The sequence below is a fragment of the Zonotrichia albicollis genome, chromosome 2 (genome assembly GCF_047830755.1).
Source record: "Zonotrichia albicollis isolate bZonAlb1 chromosome 2, bZonAlb1.hap1, whole genome shotgun sequence".
Classification (NCBI taxonomy): Eukaryota; Metazoa; Chordata; class Aves; order Passeriformes; family Passerellidae; genus Zonotrichia; species Zonotrichia albicollis.
Window position 1 is genome coordinate 62,374,634 of NC_133820.1, and position 22,383 is coordinate 62,397,016.

At 38.2% G+C, this 22,383-nt stretch overlaps 1 protein-coding gene across 1 annotated transcript in view; it reads right to left on the reverse strand.

Moving 5' to 3' along the window:
* The window catches only part of STARD13 (StAR related lipid transfer domain containing 13), a 295,636-nt gene that overhangs the window by 226,829 nt on the left and 46,424 nt on the right, over window positions 1-22,383 (reverse strand). Inside the window, exon 2 of the mRNA XM_005482468.3 lies at window positions 15,934-16,847. Within this exon, the coding sequence (XP_005482525.2) occupies window positions 15,934-16,689 (756 nt within the window). The 5' untranslated portion in view covers window positions 16,690-16,847. The remainder of the gene's footprint in view (window positions 1-15,933; window positions 16,848-22,383) is intronic.

Genomic DNA, 22,383 nt, shown 5'->3' on the forward strand with positions numbered 1-22,383 from the left:
CATCTGAAAAGATCTGCCCCATGCTTTGGCTGGGCGTGCGGAGGCTGCTGCGGATGCCTTGGCTGCACAGCTAAGCAGAGGTACACAAGGCTAAAAAGTAATCGGAAGCAGATCTTTCATTTCTGGGCTCCTCTGTGCAAGAGAGACACAGAGCTCCTGGAGCGGATCTAGCAGGGGGTTGTGGGGAACTGGAGCATCTCTATTCAAGGGAAAATTGCAAAGTGTATCAAGGGACTGGAGGAACATCTCTCTTGCAAAGAGAGAGATGAGGGAACTTGAAAGGCTGAGGGAACTGGCCATGTTCAGCTTCGAGAAGAGACAACTGAGAGGCACTTCATCAATGTCTATGAGTCTCTCAAGGGAGGGTCAGAGGATGGACCAGGCTGTGCTCCATGATGCCCAGCAATAGGACAAGAGGGAAGGGGCAGAAACTGATCCACAGAAAGTTCCACCTGAATATGAGGGACTTCTTTTCTATATGGGTCACCAAGGACTGGAACAGATTGCCCAGAGGGGTAATCTGGTGGAATGTCCCTCAGCAGAGATATTGTCAAAAATATTTTTGCAATTGCATACATTGGTGAGAAGTTCCTGCTTTTGTGTTCAAGGCTACAGTTGCTACCATAAGAGCATTGCACTTAAATTTATTTTTTTTTTCTTTTCCCCCTTGGTATTTTAAGAGAACAAAGTCATACTGTTCTGGCTTTGCATTGCTCAGCTGCTGTGACATTTCTCCCACAACTTTTGAATATTTCAGATACCTTCAAGGCAGTTTGGAAGATGGGAAGAAATATCAGGGACAACCAAGTTGAGTTAAAATTTTGACTGTACAAGAGACAAAAGTGATGGCCCACTATAAAACTAAGGATGAGATAACAGACAGTATAATTTTTTAATAGCTGCTGATTAACTTATTTATGTGTGCTAATTTGCCAGGCAGTGGGAAGTTACCCCAAGGTAAAGCACATATTGATTGTCACTTGCCAGGGTCATGGAGGGGGATGCTAGGGACATTCTGGGGGAAAGGAAGTAGAGAAGACGCTGGCAGTGTTGGGAAAATAGTGGGAAGTAGAAACTGGAAATAATAGAACAGGAAAGGACTGAAGTATAATGGAAAGCAGTGAGAGGTGCGGAAGAGTTTGGGCAACAGGAGGTCCTGGAAGGGGTGAGGCAGGAGGCATTAATTCTGCAGAATGTCAGGGTGGTAATCTTAAATCTGAAAAGCATTTTGGAACAATTAATTACTTTTCTGAGATAATCATCATGGGGTGATTAGGTGATTTCTGTAGAAACAGTAGGACAATCCATTTTCACTTCCTGTCCTGAGGAATCCTTGATTTTATAAATGACTTTTTTGCCCCTCATGAAGAGCAATTAGTCCCTGATCAAGAAACTGAAGAAAAATGCATTACAAGGGTTGTTCAGAGCTTGTTTGATGATTTTATAGGATTTGTATCATTCATCTCACATGCTCTTTTATTTTTTCATAAGCAGCAAAGGGGCTTCTCAACAGCTTCTGTTCAAGTGTCAGCCTTGCCAGGTTGCTCCTTGCAGAGCCCTCAGGGAGTGCAGTGAACTTCATTAGGTGCCTGTCTCTTGTGGCCAAGGATCAAGACAGGGATTTAGTTAGTCCCTTTCTGGATGTTAGGCAGGGGAGAAATAGTGGATTAAAAAACAGATTAAAAGAAAATTATTTTTTGTGGCAAAATTGCAGCACATGAGTGCATTTTTTGAAAATCTCTTCTGGGAAAAAACCCGTCATTGGGAATGAGGTAGGAAACAAAATACCTCTGTAACTAAAACTACACTGTAACACAAACAATACATTATATATTTTTTTAAGTTTTGAGTTGGCCAGAGTTAAAGGGAGGTGGGAGTAAGTTTGAAATCAGAAATACCATTATGCTTGGTGACTAGATAAAACTAACTCCAGGTATAATTTATAGTACATGCACATTGCTTAGTTTTAATGTTTGTCTCCCCTTGTTTTGAACAGGCCGTGGGCTGTAGCATTTCAATTATAAGAAGCTTGTCAAAGTGACATAAGGACACTGATCAGAGCAACAAAAAAATCTCCTTGTATAAATTTTTGGAAGTGAGAACGATGAGTAGGGAGGCACATTTTTCTTTTCATTGTCTTAAGTTTCTTTAATGCCTTCACTTAATCAGATGGGATCTCCCTCTGGAGCTCTTCAAAGACATCAGTGTCTTTATCTCACCTGTGTAAGAAATTTATGTGCTTCATTTGACAGCCTGTTTTCTCTATAACGTGGAAACTGGATACATTCCCTAACACCCAGATCCAGATAATATTCTGCTGATGTCTTCACTCTCTGTTAAGACAAGATGTGCTGTGCTCCATCCCCACTTTCACTCCTTCTGGTCTTCTTCCTACATTCCCAGTTTTTCTGGAAGAAAATTATAAGAGCTGCAGCCTGCTCCAGCAGCCCCCATGGATAATCAGGAACCATAGATATTTAAATATCTGAGTGTCAGAGAATTAATCACCTAAACTGCAGAGATCAGATTTCATTCTTCCCTGCCTAGTAAAACTGGCAAAAGCTTTTAACCTGAAGAAGCAAAGGGCCTTGCACAAAACATCCTGAACAAGCCATTGGCTGTACCTGGGACATGTCTTGCAAATCACCTCTCTGTGTCTCTGCTTGAGGATTTTTTGCCATCTTTTGTTTGGTAAACTGAAGTATCTATTTCTGCTACCTGCCTATGCTAAAAGCTGCAGCATCAGGTGTGTTATTATCATAATCTGCTGTAGTTTATGCTTTTCCTTTTTTCTCTAAATGACAAGAATAGCCATGAAAAATATAGAAACTAAGAAGCTGAAGGAGTTGGGCAGAATTTAAAAGCTGAATTAAGATAATCACATTATGCACAAGAACAGTCATCTCTTATTAATGTAGTGTGTAGTTTCATATTGTTAATTATTAATGCTAGTTATGTACCTAAAGTGTTCAGAATTTGAGCTACATTTCTTCTTTCAGAAGAAATACATAAATACCATGTGAGTGATCAAAACAACTTCCAGAATTTTAACTATTCATGGTATTTGTACTTATTAATATCTGTAGACAGCTGAAGCCCTGTCTTGCTAGAATTAAAAAATAAAAAAGTAAATATCGTGAAGTCAATGTTGTATTATTATTGCCACACAATACTGGCTGCATATGGTGAGTGCATATATTTATAATACTGACTGCATAATATTTTGCTGCCCCTAGACATCTTACTTTATGAAGACTCTTTTAGTCACAAACAGAAACAAAATAGTGACTATATATTTTAGCATGTCCTTTTTAACTTGGGAAGAAGATAGCTCACTTAAAAAACCTAAACCACTTTCTGTTAAACAAATCAGTTTGATCTCAATTTTTGAAGAAAAGATGCTTTGATAAAGCAGCCTTAGGCATTGTTCCTGAAGGAAAAGAATAGTTTATGTGTTCCCAGAGCTTGTAAACATATTGCTTATACCATGTTAGTGTTTTTGTATAACACATAGGTAGGAAAATGAGGCCTGGAGATCAAAAAAATCTGTCTTGCTGTAAGAATATGATGGTCACTAAATAGCAAAAACTACTGTTACCAGAACTTTAGGGTTCAGGCATGTTCCCTGTCCCTTGCTTCAAACATCATCTGGAATGAGAAGGGTTGAGGGACGACAGTGATCTGTAGCAACTACTTTTAAAATATATAAAAGTTCTGCAAAATCTTCAAAATACAAATGCACTCAAGAAGTTCTGAGGCAGGTGAAGCTGAAAACATGAGCCTGTCCTGGAGTTTCACTTACCAAGAGTTATCCTGTTACTGACTTCCAGTTCTAGCATAACTTGTATTTTGGAGTACTTTAGTTTTTATTGATATTTGCCTGGCTCTTTGTTAAGTACCTTAACTGAAAGCATCCAAAAATTCTGCGTATCTTTGTTGAGGTATTTGGTAGGCTTTATTTATAAAAGTAATGGTTATTAAAAAGAGCAGGAAAATATTGCTCTTTGGAATTACTAGGAGAAGGACAAGAAAGAGCGAAAACCCCCCTGCTATGGGATGATTACCAGCAGTGATAATTCTATTTGCAAATATTTCAGTTCCCTGTGATATGGCATATTTTAGAAAAACCCCATCAACCACAAAAATTCACATAAAGAGACCTATTGGTATAACTCTGCAAATAACTGAAACCAAACAATTCGTAGGCTAATTCAAGGATTTCAGCTAGTTTCTCCAGTTACATACTTCAAGCAAGTGTATTTTGAAGTGCAGGATATTTAATAGTAGCAATAATAAGCAAAATCTTGCTAGCAAAATGCAGTATAATGTAGAATTGCAGTATTTGCAGGTTTAGAAAGATCTCTAGATATCCTTGAGAGAAAAGATTTATGTGCACTTGGGGTATATCCAAACATGCCAGGATAAAAGCTGGAAAGATCATAGTTTGTGTTTTAGCACACTGTCTTAATGCAATGCTTGAGGAACTTGAAAAATTTACAAGTTCTCCCAATTGCTATCTAATCCTGCTCACCTCTCTATAGTCCCCATATGATACTGCCACCCATAAAAAAACCCCAAAACCCAAACAACAAACCAAAATCCAAAACCCCAAAGCAATTCCAAAGGGAATTGGTCTAGACAACTCTTGAATGGGAAAATGTGCATAAACTGATCAGTGTACAGTTTAGCCCTGGTGGGAAAACCCTGCTTAGACAATGCAGAAACCAGCCTGGTTGCAGCCCACCCAACATATGTATTTGAATTTAAAATTTAAAATGCCAAAGTGATAGCGTTTTTATATGTTACATGGCAAGTGATTTTCTTTCCTTTTAATTGATACTTGTCAATGCATCAGACTTGAATTACTTTTCAAAGACAGCTTAATTTTGACAGCTTTCCTCTGGGTAAAATACCTGTACCTGCAAAGCTCCTTCGTAGCCCACCTAGCATGCTGCTGGAGGCTCCTGACATATCACAGCCAGGGTAAGGAATTTTTCACTGTCATAGAGAATTTTGAATCTTTGGGGAGTTTTTTTCTGAACTAAAGTAACCCCAAATTTAAAAATAATTACTTCCTTTGCAAAATGGAATGCTTTTATTTTTCATGCTATACCTAGGAGGTTGGGGTTTTTGATAATACTGCCAATTTAAAATTGGATGCATAAACCAAATGTTCCTTCTCAAATTTGTACAGTTTTCAACCATACTTGCTACTCTTACAAATTCCTTTTAATTTACATTAGAATTAAATGCTGTGTGTTCCAAGGTTCTTGTGTGAGCACTCCTTAGCATTTGCAACCATTTGAACACAAATTCCAAATAAGAAAAAAGCACTCATCAAGAAGGCCTAGCCTTTTTTTATTACTATTTTAACTTAGATATCTTCATTCTGTTTAATGCAACTTAAACTCATCTTCTTAAGAACTTTTTACAAAACTGGAAACATTGCACACAGAAGAAGATGATCAGAGATAAAAACTCTGAATCTATACATTTCAATTTATAGCAATTCTAACTATTTTAAAGTTTGCTATTATTTTTTCTTCGTATTCATGGTAAATTCTTTTACTTGAAGAAGTGGCAATTTTAGAGTTTGCTCTCTGTCATTCACATGCAAAATGCAAGCTTTGTCATGTCTGAAAGTTTGGTTTCAAAAGCATTTTCTGAACTTCTATAATTTGTTTTTGCCTTTATTTCAGAAAGACCTGAGTGTGTCTCTGCTTGCTTGGAATACTGGGAGTTTCCCACTAAGGCTTCTTAATCTCATTTCTCTCTTTCAATTTTTTTATTTTTTTTTTAGCATCAGTGGCATTCTGTGTCCCCCAAGACAAGGCTTGGACAATTCAAGACAGCACTTGATCTGTTCTACACCAAACACAAAACAGAGGGGTATCTTGTTAGCCCCCTTGCATTAGAAATGCATCATAGTATTGCAACTTTTATTTTAAAAAAAAAGCCTCAGGGTCTTTGGAATGTTTCTGTCTTCCAGGGGTGATCTTTTTTAGTTTAATCATCTTTTATCTCACAAACATGAAATTTTTCTATATATCACTAGTTATTTGTAATACCCTGGACAAATCTGCAACACAGCTGATTAAAGTACAGCTTGAGGTGAACTCTCAGAGTCTGGATCCTTAGTTGCACAAATTCTCAGTAGTCCACTTCCCCTCAGTTTAGGCACCTATCTTGGCATGTTAATAAAAGGCAGTCTGTATATTCTTGCTTCTAGTTACTGGCTTTGTGTACTTTTCTCTTGATATGTGGTGTACATTGTAAAAAATAAAATACATACAAGTTGAAGTATTCTGTTCCGTTGTTTCTTGGCAGGTTTAGCAGCTTTTTTTACATTTTAGTTTAAGTAAATCAAACCCCAGACTAACTGCCAAGGCTTTTGCCATGGTGAAAAGTCCTCATTATGTAAATACTGAAATGTCACCCTTATACTGCTTGAATAGAAACAATAAATAGTAACTGCAAACCTTACAGTAATTTATCTACGGTATCACTAATTGCTTCATCACAAAGATTGGATTAAAGCCAAAAAAGTTTCTCTGCACATATATTAGAAATGAGCTGTTAAATCTGTGATGCTAAAACATTACCTATTCTAGACCTGATCTTTAAAGAATTGGATTGATAGTCTAAATGCCAAAGAACTACAGAATCCATAGAAAGCACACAAAGAGAGCCCAGTAATACAATGCAAAAACCTGGTGAGATTTTACTGAAGTTAATTTCTGGAATAAAAAATATTTCAAATGCAGACAGAGACTTCAATGCCCTGTCTGATTTATTTCAGGAGAACTCTAAGCTAATTCAGAGGAGAGTTTCCTTCTCTGCACTGCAAAAGTCTTAGCTCTGAGATAATTCAAAACTGGGCAAGAGTTTTACAAGAGCATCAGTCTGTACAAAAGCTTGGATAGAAAGAACAATCTGTTTCCATTTTTTTATTTATTTGTAATACTCCGTACTTGGAGAGATTGTTAAGGAAAGGCTTGAGGCTTAGGATACTTTCTTGTAGACAGTAACCCTAGAAGAATGCCATAAAATGAAATCTCAGATCTGTCAACTCTCAATGGAGTTCATGACATTTAAATTTTTTAATGTATCTCTAAATTTGGTTCAGTCTTGGATCTCAGTGTTCACACAGATTTCTGGTTGTGTGGTAGCCTGCCATGTGGCAGTACCAAAATGCTCATAGATCCCTCAGCAAGTCACATCATATCAGTTGGGGTCCCATGGCCCTACCAAAGAAATATGTCTGTTACAATATTAAGCTAGCATTACTTTATTAAAATTTCATGCCAAGAAGGACAGAGGGATCATAGCTGTATCACTAGAGTCTGATTTTCATTAACTGGACATGTGTTACCTAGGAAGATGCTTCAAAAGCACTTAAATGCCTTATAGGAAGTGCTACAATCTTCCAGTGGGACTTCTGTGTATGAAGAAATCTGTAACTTATTTTTCTTAATCCCTTTCAAGAACTTTTAAAAATTACAAAATATACTTTGTAAGGTTGTTGATTCAGTAAAGTTCTGTTTCTGTTTTTTTCATTTGGTTATTTTTTTCTCCTTTGCTGTACTGCAGTTCTATTGGCTGACTTGAAAAGCATACCAAATCCTTATTTGTCAGCCAAACCAGCTTTAAAATGCAACCCTTCCCTGGTCTCCTCATCTTTTGTGCAAGTTTCTGATTTCACAAGTTCCGCTTATGCCCGTCCCACAGTTTTTCCAGTGTCTCCATCTGTTCCTTGAAGAAATATCTTAATTTTAATGATAAGCAGATTAACAGATTTCTACATGTTTCTTCTGGTTCCCTGCACCTAAGACTCAGTCTGTAATTCTCACAGGTGCCTCTTCCCATGCTCTGACAGAGGAATGTTGTTCATCACAGCCTTGACTTAGGCCATATTTTCTATTGACTTTTTCTCTCCTTCTGTAGAGATACATGAAATATTTGAATGGGTTCACATTGCACAGGTTCCAGATATTTTGAGATACTTTTCAAGAAGAATCTTGATACAGGTCTTTTATTTTATGGTCCCAGTGCAACCATAAGCACATAATCTTTTTTTATGTTTTCTGGCAATACCAGTAGTAATATTGCTCTTTCCTGAGGTGGCCTTATGATTCTAAAATATTCAAATACACAACAAATAAAGTAGTCAGTATTTGAAAAAAAAGCCATAACTCACAAGTAGTGAATACTCTCCCCCTTTAGTATAAAACATCTGTTATGTTAACTGTCTAGTCTTCTGAAGCTTTACAGATAAATAAAAATAACAACAATAAATATAAACAATAAACAGTGCACTAATGCTCTTGAACACACTAAAGCAGGGGTTCCCAAAATGCTGGTTTTGGGGTCTTTTAATGTGGGCACATGGGCTTTGATGAGGCTGTGCAACAAAAATTGTTGGCAGTTCAGTATCTTCTTGGAAGGACAGCTATGAAGTTCTACATTAACTTGAACAGCCCAAGGGTTTTACACTGTGCAAGGTAACTCAGTAATCTCTCAATTATAGAATATATATATTCTATAATATATATATTATATATATAAAATATATTTACAACCTAATTCAACACCAAGTTGAAATGCACTTTGTGAATTTTCTAAAGGAATTTGTAAGTCAAGATGAGTTGTCCTTTTGACTAATTATTCAATTTTCTTCATTAGTTTATCCAATTTTCTCAGACTCTCACTATGTCAGTAATTTATACTATATCCTACACATTTTTAGAGTGATGGTATTCTGCAAACTGCAGAAGAATCAGCTGCAATGCAGCCCTCTGATTTTTTTGAGCATTAGTCACTCCATCACATGGAGATTTGTTTATTGGCTCTGCTTTTGATAAAGAACAGGTTTTGTCCCCTTATATTACAACTTTTCCCCGGGAGGCTTTTGGCAGAGCCCAAGCTGGAAGGGACTGCTCAGAATAGTCTGTGGGATGCTCTCTAAAAAAACCAGAGTGCATCCTTTCTCCAACCTCAACCCTATAGCCACTGATGCCTGCCAAAGATGATCTTGTGATTTAGTGTATCTGCTATTTGCAAGTAGTGTATCTTTTCTAGGGCCATATACATTTCCATTTTTTTATTCTATATTAATCAACAGTGAGTGATGCATGTTTATTAAAACAGACAAGCAGCATGCAAGTATGTTGGAGAGATGAAGGACAGTAATTTTGATAGCATCTACATGTTCTCCTACATAATTTCAATATACCAGTTCTTTTCAGTATGATTTTTAAGCATATCCCTAAATTACTATTCTTCTTATAACTTTACTGTTATTTTCCAAAATTCCTATCATTTCTCAGTAGAAACAGTCATGTAGCTAATGTCCTCAACAAGCAGGACACAACAAATGCCACACTGTAATGGGAAATAGTTACACTATTAGGAATACTGAGGTGACAGAAAAAAGCACTCAATGCAAAATGCTATATTCACCATTAGTCCTTCAAATTTGTGAAGTTAATAAAAAATCCTTTCATTAACTTAATAATTAAAGTCCCTAAGCTAGCATTTATCTGACTCTTAATAGTAAAGAGCTGATTGTGATTATTTATCGACTGACAATAACGCATCACTGCTAAAGCAATCAGGAGTTCTCCAACTCCTTTTCTGAGCAGGCAGGAAATAAGCATAAACACTAAAAAACTTGCAAATTTCAAGTCACCGTGTCCTTATCTATCAGCTCTCGAGAAAGTGCCGCTGAAATACAGAAAGTACAAATCTTACAGACACACAAAGGAAATTAGAATGTATAAAGCTTAGTGCATCAATTCTTTCTTAGACAAGTAATTTCCCATTTTTCTACCCTTGATTTCATAGCCTGTTCTCCCTGGCTATTGTTATTTCAGTGCTCAGCTCTCCTACCTGGGTAGATTTCCAGTGTCTGCAGAAGATGACTGAAAGGAGATAATAACAACTGTATTATTCCTCATGAAGAAGTCATCACAAGTTTGCAACCATTCTCCTCCTCTAGCTTTGGAGTCTCAGTTTCATAGGGTAAAATAAAGTACAAACTTCCAAAGTATGGGAGGAATGAGAGTAGGAATTTGTACTTTACTCTAATATGTTCCTCTCCAGTTTATGCTCCTGTACGACTGAATTAGAGAAGAAGGTACTATTGCAGGGCAATTTGCAGATAGCTTGAATTCCACCTAAGTTCTACTGCCTCATTAATGAAAACAGAATAGTACCTCTCAGAAAAGTGCTTCAGAGTGGCTAAGAAAGGCACTGAGCAGAGTGTAAGCCACCCAAGTACAAGGGTAAGAAGCTTACTTTGGCAGCTGTAAAGTACCTAATCACAGATGTAGGCTTGACTGCTGCTCTGTTTTGATCATTTAAATTGAATAAACTCAACGTAATCTGAATAATGAAAATTCACAGGATCACAGAGTCATTAAGGTTGGAAGATACCTTCAAGATCATCTAGGCCAACCAGCAACCCAGCACCACCATAATTACCCCTAAACCATATCCCCAATAATCACATCCAGATGTCTCTTGAACACTCCCAGAGATGGTGACTCTGCTACCGCCCTGGGCATGTTGTTCCAATGCTTAACCACTCTTTGGGTGAATTATTTTTATAATGTCTAATCTGATCCTCTCCTGGCACAATTTAGGGCCATTTCCTCTCGTCCTTTCACTTGAGACATGTCAGAAGACACTGACCCCCACCTCACTACACCCTCCTTTCAGGTGCTCGTAAAGTGATGAATTGTCCCCAGAGCCTCCTTTTCTCCAGGCTAAACACCCCCAGCTCCATCAGTTGCTCCTCATCAGACTTGTGCTCCAGACCCTTCCACAGCTCCATTGTCCTCCTCTGGACATGCTCCAGCCTCTCAATGTTCTTCTTGTAATGAGGGGCCCAGAACTGAACACCAGATTTGAGGTGTGGCCTCACGAGTGTTGAGTAGAGGGGGACAATCACTGCCCTGGTCCTGCTGGCCACACCATTGCTGATACAGGCCAGGATGCCATTGGCCTTCTTGGCCGCCTGGGCACACTGCCAGGTCAGATTCATTGCCAAAGACTTAAAAATTTCTCATTCCTTTCTCATAGGGTATGATTACTTGATTAAAATATTTACAAGTCACACAGAAGGATATATAAATTTTAAGGAATGATAATTGACTTTAAGGACTATGGCTTTTGAATAAATTATATGGGATTTATCTCCTCGTGACTGCAACAGCTGATGGGAGAAGATTGACATTGACAGTGGGATCGAGTGAGTTTTCAGATGACACAAAGCTGAGCAGTGCAGTTGACACAACAGAAGGACAGGATGCCGTCCAGAGGGACCTGGACAAACCTGAGAAGTGGGCCCACAAGAACCTCATGAGGTCCAACAAGTCCAAGGGGCTGCACCTGTTGGGGCTGTCCCAGACATGGGCACAGACTGGGAGAAGAACTCATTGAGAAGAGAAGAACTCAGGGTTTCTTGTAAAGGGAAAGCTGGACATGAACTGCAGTGTGTGCTCACAGCCCAGAAAGCCAACTGCATCCTGGGCTGAATCAAGCAGGCAAGATGAGGGACAGATGCTATGGAAACTTCCATATTGCATTTTAGCAAATTATTCCAGTCTAAATCTTGTGATTTAAGCCAATACAATAATTGTCAAACTTTTCATTTGGCAGTGAGTAATGAGAATAAAATTTACCTTACTGTAGTACAAGGATGGAACAAAGAAATCAATGACAGTAAGTGAATAATCAGGGAAAGAGAAACTGATCATCCTTTTTTGTTTTCTGAAGTAATTTTCAGAGTTCAGTTGCCTTAGCTTTAAATGTCAAAAACAATGGAGCTTTCACAAACCTCCTTTATGACACTACATTTTTCCTTGAAGATTTACTGATGGTGAAAGGTGATGGCACAGCTCCCCTGCTAACAATGCAGAGCTGCACACAGAGGCTGTCTCTGACATTGTACTGGCCACTCCCATGCCTGCGCAGCCTCCTCCAAAAGTCTTTGAACTTACAGTCTGAAGGCCAAATCCTGACAAAGATATTCATTGTGAATGCTACCTTAATTACCTAAATTATCTGTTTCGGTCATCTTGTCTCTCCTGGGGAGTGGCATTTCACCCTTTGTTTGACCCAGCTGAACACGGTAACATTCAATGCAAATATTAGCCCATCGTTATGGTGCTTTAAACAAACAAGCAGGTTTGGTTTAGATCTTCCTAAATGCATTGAAAGAGGCATGGTGTAAATATAAATGTAGACAGGGAGGCTGCAGAGGGGCTGCTGGAGCACCTAGCAGTCCTAATGGTTACTCTAAGCAGTTCCTTTCCTGCACTTGGCTTTCCTGACTCATCCCATTGTCTCTTAAGGGAGAGAGAAACAATAGAGGAAGCTGTGACAACTCTCTTAGGTGCCCTAAGTAATGTCAACAACCACAGAAAGCTTTCTGGCTATTCCAGTTGCTAATATGGGCTGCCCAAAGAAATGATTTGAAATTGTCCCAGAAAGGATTTTAAGTTTGCTTCCATGTTGGTAGGACTATGCTTGTCTCTTTGCAGCAGCCAACAATATTAGCAGGGTTTGTATATAGTCCCCAGGGTGAGGGAAGATCCATGACAATTCACACTGTCAGGGGTATGATTTCATAATACTTTCTTATTGCCTAATATCTGTCAAATACCTTCAAGTATTTACTTCCCTGAAATGTTAATCCTGAAAGTAACACATATTGTTTTCAGGCTACGTAAGGATAGGATAAGTTTATGGATGGAAAGTTGAGTAGTAGCTCCTGATAAATGTGGTCTTCAGCTGTGTCCTGCTCAGTATAGTTTGAAGAAATGACAATCTAGAAAAATGTTATGTTTCAGAAGCTATTCTGAATAATTTATTGCCCCTGAACACGGAGCTGGCTGCATGCACAAACGCTGTATCAAGTTTGATATGAAGACTTGAAGTTAAACAAGCAAGGAAAAATGGCTGAGGGTGCCACTTCAGAGCTGCAAAAGAATCTCTGGACAGAACTAACCAAATAATCATAAAACTATTTAGGTTGGAAAGAACCTCTAAGAACATTTAGTCCAACATTGGCCTAAGTATTTGGGCAGAACTGTGTTGGGCATTAAATGTACTGCTGATTACAGACTCCTGACAAAGAAAAACAAATTGCCAAATTTAGATTTTATGAGGAGGCACAGGAAATATATGTGGAACTGCTCTAAGGGTGGAAACTTGGGGACCATGCTGAATTCATAAATTGAACAGAAGTACCATTTATCTTGTACCACTTAGAAGAGGCAGAAACCTTTGGAACAAGAAGAAAGAGCATTTTTTAAAGGCCATCATTATATTAATTGTTTTCAGCAGTTTCTTCCACTTGACAGAGTTGGCAGCATACACAAATTGATTTTTTTCCATCTTCCCTCTGCTTATTTACTGCTCCGTGCACTTAAAGGTTGTTCTCTACTTATTAATTAGAATGAAACAAGAAATTCAAGAGTTGTCACCTAAATGCGTGTAACAACTATTTAAGAGGAGATTGGGACAGACTGTGCTTGTGGTGACTGCCTCAAGGGCCAGTGCTTCCTTCTTGGAGAAGGGGGCAGCCTTTCCTCCTTTCTGGAACTCAGATAGGAGGTTTGCAGTCAGTAACAGGTGCCTCTGGGTAGGAGTGTCCCTGCAGGATAGATCTTAAACACAGTTTCACTGGGAACTCCAGTAGCAAGGATTTAGCCAGGATCTTGTGCAGGACACTCTGTATGATTATCTGTATCTATAAGGCCAAAGTAATCTGTTTGTTATATGATTATAAGTTTAAGGTTTAGCAATACCAATTGCCCTTGTCAGCCTTTTTACCTCATACTGTTTTCTTTCCACTAGAATGACATTTCTCCCTAACACCATTTCTAAACAATAGAAATAAATAACTTGACAGTGACATACATTTGCTTCAACCAGAGTCATGGGGAGAGATTTCAGTCTGCATAATAATGCATGACTGCTGTTAAAATTTGAGAGACAAGACAATCTTAATATTTTATTTTAATTTTTTTTTTAATTCTTGGAGGCTTTCCTTGAATGATGCTACTTATTTTCATAGAAAAAATCAAAACCAGGACTGCAACATTGCATCCATTTTTTGAAATGTTTTGACACATTTACTGAGATTTACTAGGTAATTTCACATGCTTGTCTGGCAATTTATAATCCATTATTTTGCACTTCAAGCTGCATCCTTGAGTTTATTTTATGGCATAGACATAAAGTAAACTAAATGACAACATCTCCTGGTGTCTCCCTTTTATCTATGGGAATGACCCTCAGTAAAGAAAATCCAAAGGATGTTGTGCATCCATTTTGAGATATATTATTTTCATTAATGTGAATGTTTCTGAGTAATGAGGAAGTAAGACTTGGCTTAGGTTAGAAGAACAATGCAATTACTTAATAAACCATGTGTCATGAGAATCAGGGTCAGTAGTGCATCAAAAGTTGCACTGTTTGGGAACCATCTTTGGGCCTTGGTCTTCTAATATTATCTGCTGAGAAAAATTTCTAAAAATCTGGTGTGCTTATTTGTGTGCTAATGGATTCTGCAGTGAAGTTGGGATATGCATGAAATACAGCACAAAACTCCCACTCACTTAAGGGCATAATTAGTCACTCCAAACTGGAGATAGATTAGTACTAAAGGAGAGAAGCAATTAATTTACTGCTTAGTTTTGATGTAAATATGGACATCATAGTCCAAACTATAATCCCTTCATTTAACCAGAAATCAATGAAGCAACTCTGTGTTATAAGCAGTAGAAGAAAAAAGGACAACTGCAGGCAGAGTAAAATAAAATACACTGGGTAAAAGACTACAGGACTACAGCCTGGTTTTGAAGGCATAGAGCAGATTTACATGAAAAATAACTTTTAAATGCTGGAGGAAGGAGAAGAGAGGACAGAAAGGAATGCCTGACCTGCAGGTTAAGATCAATTTGTGCTCCAAGGTCAGGAACATTGGAATTCTAAGGGTTTGGTTTTGCCCACTCTTTGGAGTCACTTCTTAGTTTTGTACTAGAACTGACTTTCTCCAATGATAAATGTGTTTAGCTCCAGTCATTTGGTTTGTCACCAGCTGTGAGCTGGGAGAAACCGTGCTTATTGTCCAGACTAGAGACCATTCAGCTGGGAGGCTTCTGTTCCTCCAGTTCCAATAAACAAAGTTAATTTATTCAAAGTTGGTTGTTTTTTTTTTTTTTTTTTAATGGAAAGGTTGTATATGGTTGGATGATTTTTATTACTAAAGATTTTAAATTTTGTCCTGAAAACGTCTGTTTTCATTTTGGCCACTGGTCTATAGAAAATCGTGATATATAACACCACAGATTAAAAAAAAAAAAAAAACAGAAAAACCCAACCAACCAACCAACCAACCAATTATTATATACCACTCTTTAACTTGTCCTCTATATTGTTTTAATGAAATGTTAGTACAGAAAACTGTTATTAAGTGGAAACAGTGCTGTGGGTTAGGTGGCTCAGTGCTACAGTACCACCACACTAAAAGCCCATTTTTCAGCATGAAGAAATATATTCTGCTCAGAGACTAAATATGAGCTCTATCCCTTTGGAACAGTCCTCAGACTGTGTGCTGTACATGGCATGATATATGATCTTGTAGGAATGTAGGAAATGGAGCCAATGTTCCCATTTAAATAAAAAAGAAACCAGAAAACCAAAGTTTGAGGTTCAGGCTAAAAGAAGTGTGGTCAATCTGAAGTAAGATTTGTCTAGTGAAAAAGACTAGTATACTTTTACTGTAGGTTATGTTCTTAATTTTGTAATTCACAATAATTATCACCTTATAACAATTTACACAATTACTTTTCCTCCTGTAACCAACCCTAAATGGCACCTCTTGTTTAAACACACTTGTAACTAAAAAATAGCTTGTATTACCTCCAGCTCCATGTGTTTTTCTTCTTTGTCACGGTCCTTCAATGCCTTTTCAGAATGATTACTGCAGTCTTCTAAATGACAGGTGTGCTGATATTTAGTAAGTTCATGTTTAGCTTGCTTTCTTTGGGAAACATTCCTTTTCTGAAGGCCTTTGAAAAATGCCTCATACAGTGGCAGTTCTGTAAATGTGTCATGATCACCTCTGTTATCTGCTTCCTCCTCTTCAGAAGAAAAATCTTCTGCTTCTCCAGCCTCGCAAATATGGAGCTTAGTGCCAGCTTCATGTGATAAAAATTCAAAATCAGAAAATGTGATAGCACATGGTTTGTGTTCTATGACTCTGATCTGATAATTTGCTTCTGGTTTCTTGTCCAAATTTTTTCCTGTGAGGACTGGCCATTCTGTGTGCATGGGAAGGTTTAAAGGATCTTCCTTTGACATGTGCCTTGTAGAACAGGATAATTCTTCACAAAGGTGCTTTGTTTCTGGCTGGTTGTTGGCACTGGCACGCCCTGCAGCCATGCCAAGTTGTAAGGATGTCTCATTGTGGTCCATTAAGGATGACACAGATGGCAAGCTCAGCTCAGGTTCCAGTAATAAATTCTGAAATTCATATGGACTTGTCTGATTTTCTGTCTTTCTTTGGTATTCTTCATATTTGGCTTCCTTTGGAGTTCCCAGGAACTCAGCAGATATAAGATAAGGTGAGCCCTGTTCTTCTTCATAGATGTTAGTTTCCATTCCAATGGGTTTCATCCATCAGAGATCAAAATGACTTCATTCTTGCTTGTCTTAAGAAACATATATCTGCATATGTAGCCAGGAAATATATTCTTAGTTTTCCAAAACCATGATCACACAGTCATTATTAATGCTTGGAATCTCATATAAAAACATCTGAATCCTTTCAGCTTCTGAAAAAAAAAAAAAATTAATGAAAACATGCTTGCAATGGAGCGCACCAGCAAAAGAAACCCTGAAACTTGAAATGTCCATATAAATTTACTTCAGATTTACTTGTGCAATATTTCATGTATGCAGTTTAAATGAACTTTAAACATGAGAACTTTGACTTGTTTTGCTTATAGACTGGGAAAGAAATGGCAAATGCAGAAATGTTTTTAATTAATGACTCTAAGTTGATTATTGACACAACAGTTCAGAATCATTCAAAGTGATGTTAGACATATGCTTGTTATCTAAACGTGCCTCTCTATTCACTGTATTTTCATTGTCTATTAAATCACTGACAAATTTTAGACTGCTCTGATGAAGCTACTAAAATGCCATAGGGAAGACTAAGAGACAAAACACATGGAAATGTCACAGGGAAAACACAGAAAAGAATATGTCAGTACGGGTGTGATTTTCTCTATCTCAAATTCAGTGAATTGCCAGTGCAATGCAGCACCTGCCCATTTCCAAGAGATTTGAAAAGGAAAAGGAAGAGGCTAAAATAACAGAGAGCTTCAGTACTACATGAGAGTTGGCCTTGTCTGCTTTAAAAGTCTTAACGCCCGTGCTCACACCTAGGCAGGGCACCTCCAATGCTCTGGGAGAAGGGAGCAGTTGAAGAACTGCTCTCACATCACTAAGTAGCTTCTGTTTACCCATGCATGTCATTTACTTCTTGTGACAGATTGAATATTGGTAGTATTTATTTTAATGGTTGTTTCAGTACTCCATCTGTGAGAGAGCAAAGCAGAACAGAAGCTTTTCAAAATAAAAATAGAAGCTTAAGCCTTTGATATATGTGGCAAACCTGTCAGTGATGAGGAAGATGTGTCAGAAGGCAGCACTGTGCCTGTCAAAGTGGGAAGCAAGGAAACTAAGATGCTGGCATGTGATGCGCCTGTCACTGCATGTGCCATAAACTGAGCAATGCACACCAGCTAGGCATATTTTAGTGCTGGTTAGTGTCTATTTTACTGTTACAGGCATGCCTTTGGTAATAGAAAGAATACTGTAACACATCCAGAAAATTTGGATTTATTGTATTACCTTTGTCATTTGAACTGCAGCTGTAATAAGTGTGAGCATGCAGCTACACACTGTTTATGTAGACCTCCTCTCAGCTATTGATAGCTATTTAAACATCAGACATTATTGTAAACTGTCTAACCTCCCGCTGGAGTCAGTGGAGAGAGAAAAATGCTTCCAGAAGGTAAATGCTCTCACTTAGCTTGTTTACCTATTTTGATGTGAGAGAAGTCTCCATCCTGGCTTGACTGCCTAATACAAAACTACAGAGGATGTCTAGACAAAAAGCTTACACCAGTCATCCAGCCTTTAGAGGGATGAATAATGCCAAGAAGAATTTCAGCCCACAGCTGTGGTACACAACAATAACAGATTACATTATCTATGCATGAATGAGAGACCTACTCCTCATTTTCTCAGGTGCCTCAGGGTAGTCATCTACACAGAATTGACTTCAGCTCCAGAAAGGGGAGAACTAGTTGAGCAAAATGTCTTCGAAAAAGAAAACACATTCCCACATTTGGATGGAATGATTGGAATAACTAACTTTTTGCACAATATCTTGTACATTGTGGGTACAGTGGAAAGGCCTCTTGCCATTTCAGGTGATTATTATCTGTGCTTTGCTATGAGCCATCACCTTTGCTTCTGAGTCCCTGACAGCCGGCACCCTGGAAGGAGCCACGCTGCCACCACACAAAGCCAGCTATAAGCAAAAAAGTTCTGCCTGCTCTAGCAGATTGCACAAAGATTGCACAAAGAAAAGGAGCTTTGGCCTGGCTGCCCACATCAGTTGAGAGGGTGGGATGTGTTCACCAGCCATTGCTGCTGGTGGCTGTCCTGTTCTTCAGCTGATGGTAGTTCCAGAAGAAGTAGCAGTGCTCAGGTCTCCTCCAGAGACTCTCTTTCCCAGTCTTCACCCCTTCCTATTGCCACCCTTTCTTCCCATCCTTGGCCCATTTCCTGGACCCTCGTTAGTTTTGGTAACGCTCCCAAGTAGGATCTGCAGAAATACACCTCTGTGTTCATAGTAACATCTTTGCTGTAACAAGCCAAACATTTAGCAAAAAATGCTCCAGAAGCAGTTACAGAAATTCACAGGATCGTAGAATGGGTTGGGTTGGGCAGAACCAGAGGGGTTTATCTGGTCCAACCTCCCTCCACAAGCAGGACCATCCTGGAGCACATGGCACAGGATTGTGTCCAGATATTTGTTGAATATCAACAGTGAGGGAGAGATTCCCCAGCCTCCCTGCTGCCTCTCTGGCAATCTGTTCTAGTCGCAGAGATTAGAACAATAGAGAATAATAAAGAAGTTATTACACAATAAAGAACTTCTACCTCATTTTTAGGTGGAACTTCCTGTGTGTCAGTTTCTGCCTTGTACATCAAATTCTGCAGTAGGCATGCCCAGGATAAGTGAATTATATATTTTTTTATTTCTAGTACTTTAGGATGGTGCTTTAGACTCCCGAACATGAATTATCAACCAAAATATTGTATTTTTCACTATCTCTCCATATAACTCTATATTACTAGCATTTACAATCAATACCCAACTTCTTTTAAAACTTGCTAAGATATTTCTCTCAAATGAGTTTTTGTACTTACAGGATATGATGTAAAGCAGTAATTTTTACAGTTTAATTGCAAAAATCATGAAAGAGTTTTTTCTGTTTTCTGGATTTGCTGTTCTATTGTACTCATTATTTTCCTGGGATGAGACTGGAACAAATCAAGTACACAGAAGCAGGCTGGTTTTGTGCAAGTATGGCAAAAATCTCTGAGGAGGAAGTGGTGAGAAGAATGTCAGTTTGCCCTTGTTCACCCTGTGCAACATTATCTTTTTACTCAATCTAGCGAAGATTATGAGAAACCCCACCCTTTAATGTATAATATTGAATTCCATATTTATAAAGAGTGACACATAGACATTTCTAGCTCCTAAAAACGGAGCAATCTTGGCAAAGCAGAGAATTAGAAATCTTACCCATAGCAAAATCTGTAACTCCGAGTGCTCTGAACATTCAGAGCTAAATCTGTACACGTCACAAAAGGCCTCTAAGACAGTCCTGCAAAAGAATGTAATTCTCACCACAATGATGAATGTATGCACATTCAAGTTCTGAAAACCAGTAATCTTTCTGGAAAGGTCTTCAAGGCTTTCTAAATAGGGAGATTACTTTCATCTGCACATGTAATTCTAAATATATACTGTAGCATTAGCTCCACTGGTGGAAGCTAGTGTAGATGAGGATGTGGAATAATGAAAATATATGTAGGTCTTCAACTAAAAAGATAATTCAGAGGTAACTGTCCAATCAGAACTGACTCCAAGAAGCATTAGGAAGAGCAAAAACATTATAAAGCAACACACAGGATTTTTTTTTTTTTTTTGCTAAATGTGAAATGCATATCTGAGTGTAGCAACTTCAGCTGTTCACACACATGACTTTAAAACCTAGAATGTTGTTTATTAATGAAAACTCTTTACAAATCAGCAGTAAATTAATACAGATTTTTGATATGCCAAAAATGGCATGTCGTGGAAGGGAAGTTCTCATGGTTTGGCACACACAAGTGTGTATGTGAAGCCTCACAGATCAATTTCTGTGTATCATGCTCTACTGGCTTGACTCCGTTTTGCCTGAAATCAAATTTTTATGATTTATTTTGTGGCATTACTCGAACAGCAAGTGTCCTAAAACAGTTTTTCAAACATGGCTTAAATTAGTACATTTCAATACTCATTATGTATTTTGGCGTTACAGAGCATGTGATTATATGTAACTTTTTCAATTTAAATTCAATTTAAATCTGAACGGACATAGTGAACCAGCAAATCAAGTCCTAATCTTGGCTGGAACAGTGCATCACTCATCTAAAATAAAAAGTTTCTACCTCTCAGGCCCTAGTGCATTTTTTTCCCTTTCACAATGACTTTACTTAGTATTTTCTATTGACTTATACAATATTCCCCTGAAAAACTAATCAAACAAGGCAAGAGAATGCGAGACACATAGACTAAGAGAAAATGACGAGATTAGGATTTTTTCCTGATGATTATTTTACCTGTTTTGCAAGGTAACCCCATATTTTTCAATTCAGTTAATTTCCATAAGCGTAACAACAGGAACTGTGTGAGTAGCCTAAAGATCCTTCGAACATTGGGGCAGAACAGAAAAAGAAGTGAGCAGATCCTTAACAAAAGACATTTCAGCTTCCTCGCTGCACAAGAACTCTGTCAACAGAAGTATGTGTGAGAATCCCTGGGGCGAAAACAGCCTTCTGAAGGCATTGGCCAAATTATTCACAGAAAAAGACGGAAAAAAAGGAGAGGGGAAGGAAAAAAATAAAAAGAGAGAGTAAAAGCATGCTTCATAGGATCACCAGGCACTGGAGATCAGCATGACCTCATTCTTCACATTATGCCAGACCTTAACATCGTGCTTCGCTTTATCACCTGGAGCACCTGGAATCAGGTTCCCACTGCTCGAGTTTGGATGCTGTCAGATTTTGAAAAGGTAGGCAGCAAAATGCCTTTTGATGTAGTATAAAGCCAGTGTAAAGCAGTACCAAAATTAGCTTCCTTGTCACTTGCAAATGTTAATGATTTTTTGCCTATGTTTCGTCAAGACCTACATTTGCTGCCAAAGCTTTACAAGTCTTTCCTTTTATATATATTAATAGAATCATAGTTTGCAGACAGACTTCTGCATACACTGCAAACTGTAGTTGCAGTGCAAGTTACTGGACACATGAGCCTCTGAGTGTGATTATAAATCAGTTATTTGCAAATCTAACCTGGAAAGGAGAAGGATGTATTGTCACTGGAGTTATAGTTAAATTTTGGAAATGTTTCTCTATATTGCTTTTAAACAGAACAAAAAGCAAAAATGAAAATGCTGCTATACCCTCCTACTCCTGTAATGGATGTATTCATGTAGTCAGGCTTGTAGCTGTAGATTAGGTTTCTCACCTTGAGATATCCTTGAGGGACACTTGTGTATCTTGGCACAGATGCTGCCACATCTACTTCCATTCTGACTCATTTCAGTGAGTGAAGGAGGTGGCACTGAGATGCTGGTATCTCTTACACCTCATGCTCCTGATTGCCTTCACTGGAGTTAAGCAGTATTTTATTCAGCAACAATTTTGGCATAGTTATGAATGAGTCAGTCAGCAAATGAAGCGACATCTTGAGGCAACCATTTTTCAGGAATCACTTTATGTGACAGTTTGGTGAGGGTTGTCTCTGTTCAGAAGTGCTCTTTATCCCAGGACAGCGGCACTACCAGGTCTGTCTACTACCAGCTTTGCCATCACTGCCTCCACCTGCACTCTGTCAGAAGCTCATTCTCATTGCCAAGGAAAGTAAAATATCTTCTCAAATGCAATAAAATAAAATAATAAAGAGACACTTTGTTAATTTAATAGTGCTTACATTTATGTTTGTCTTAGGTGCAACTG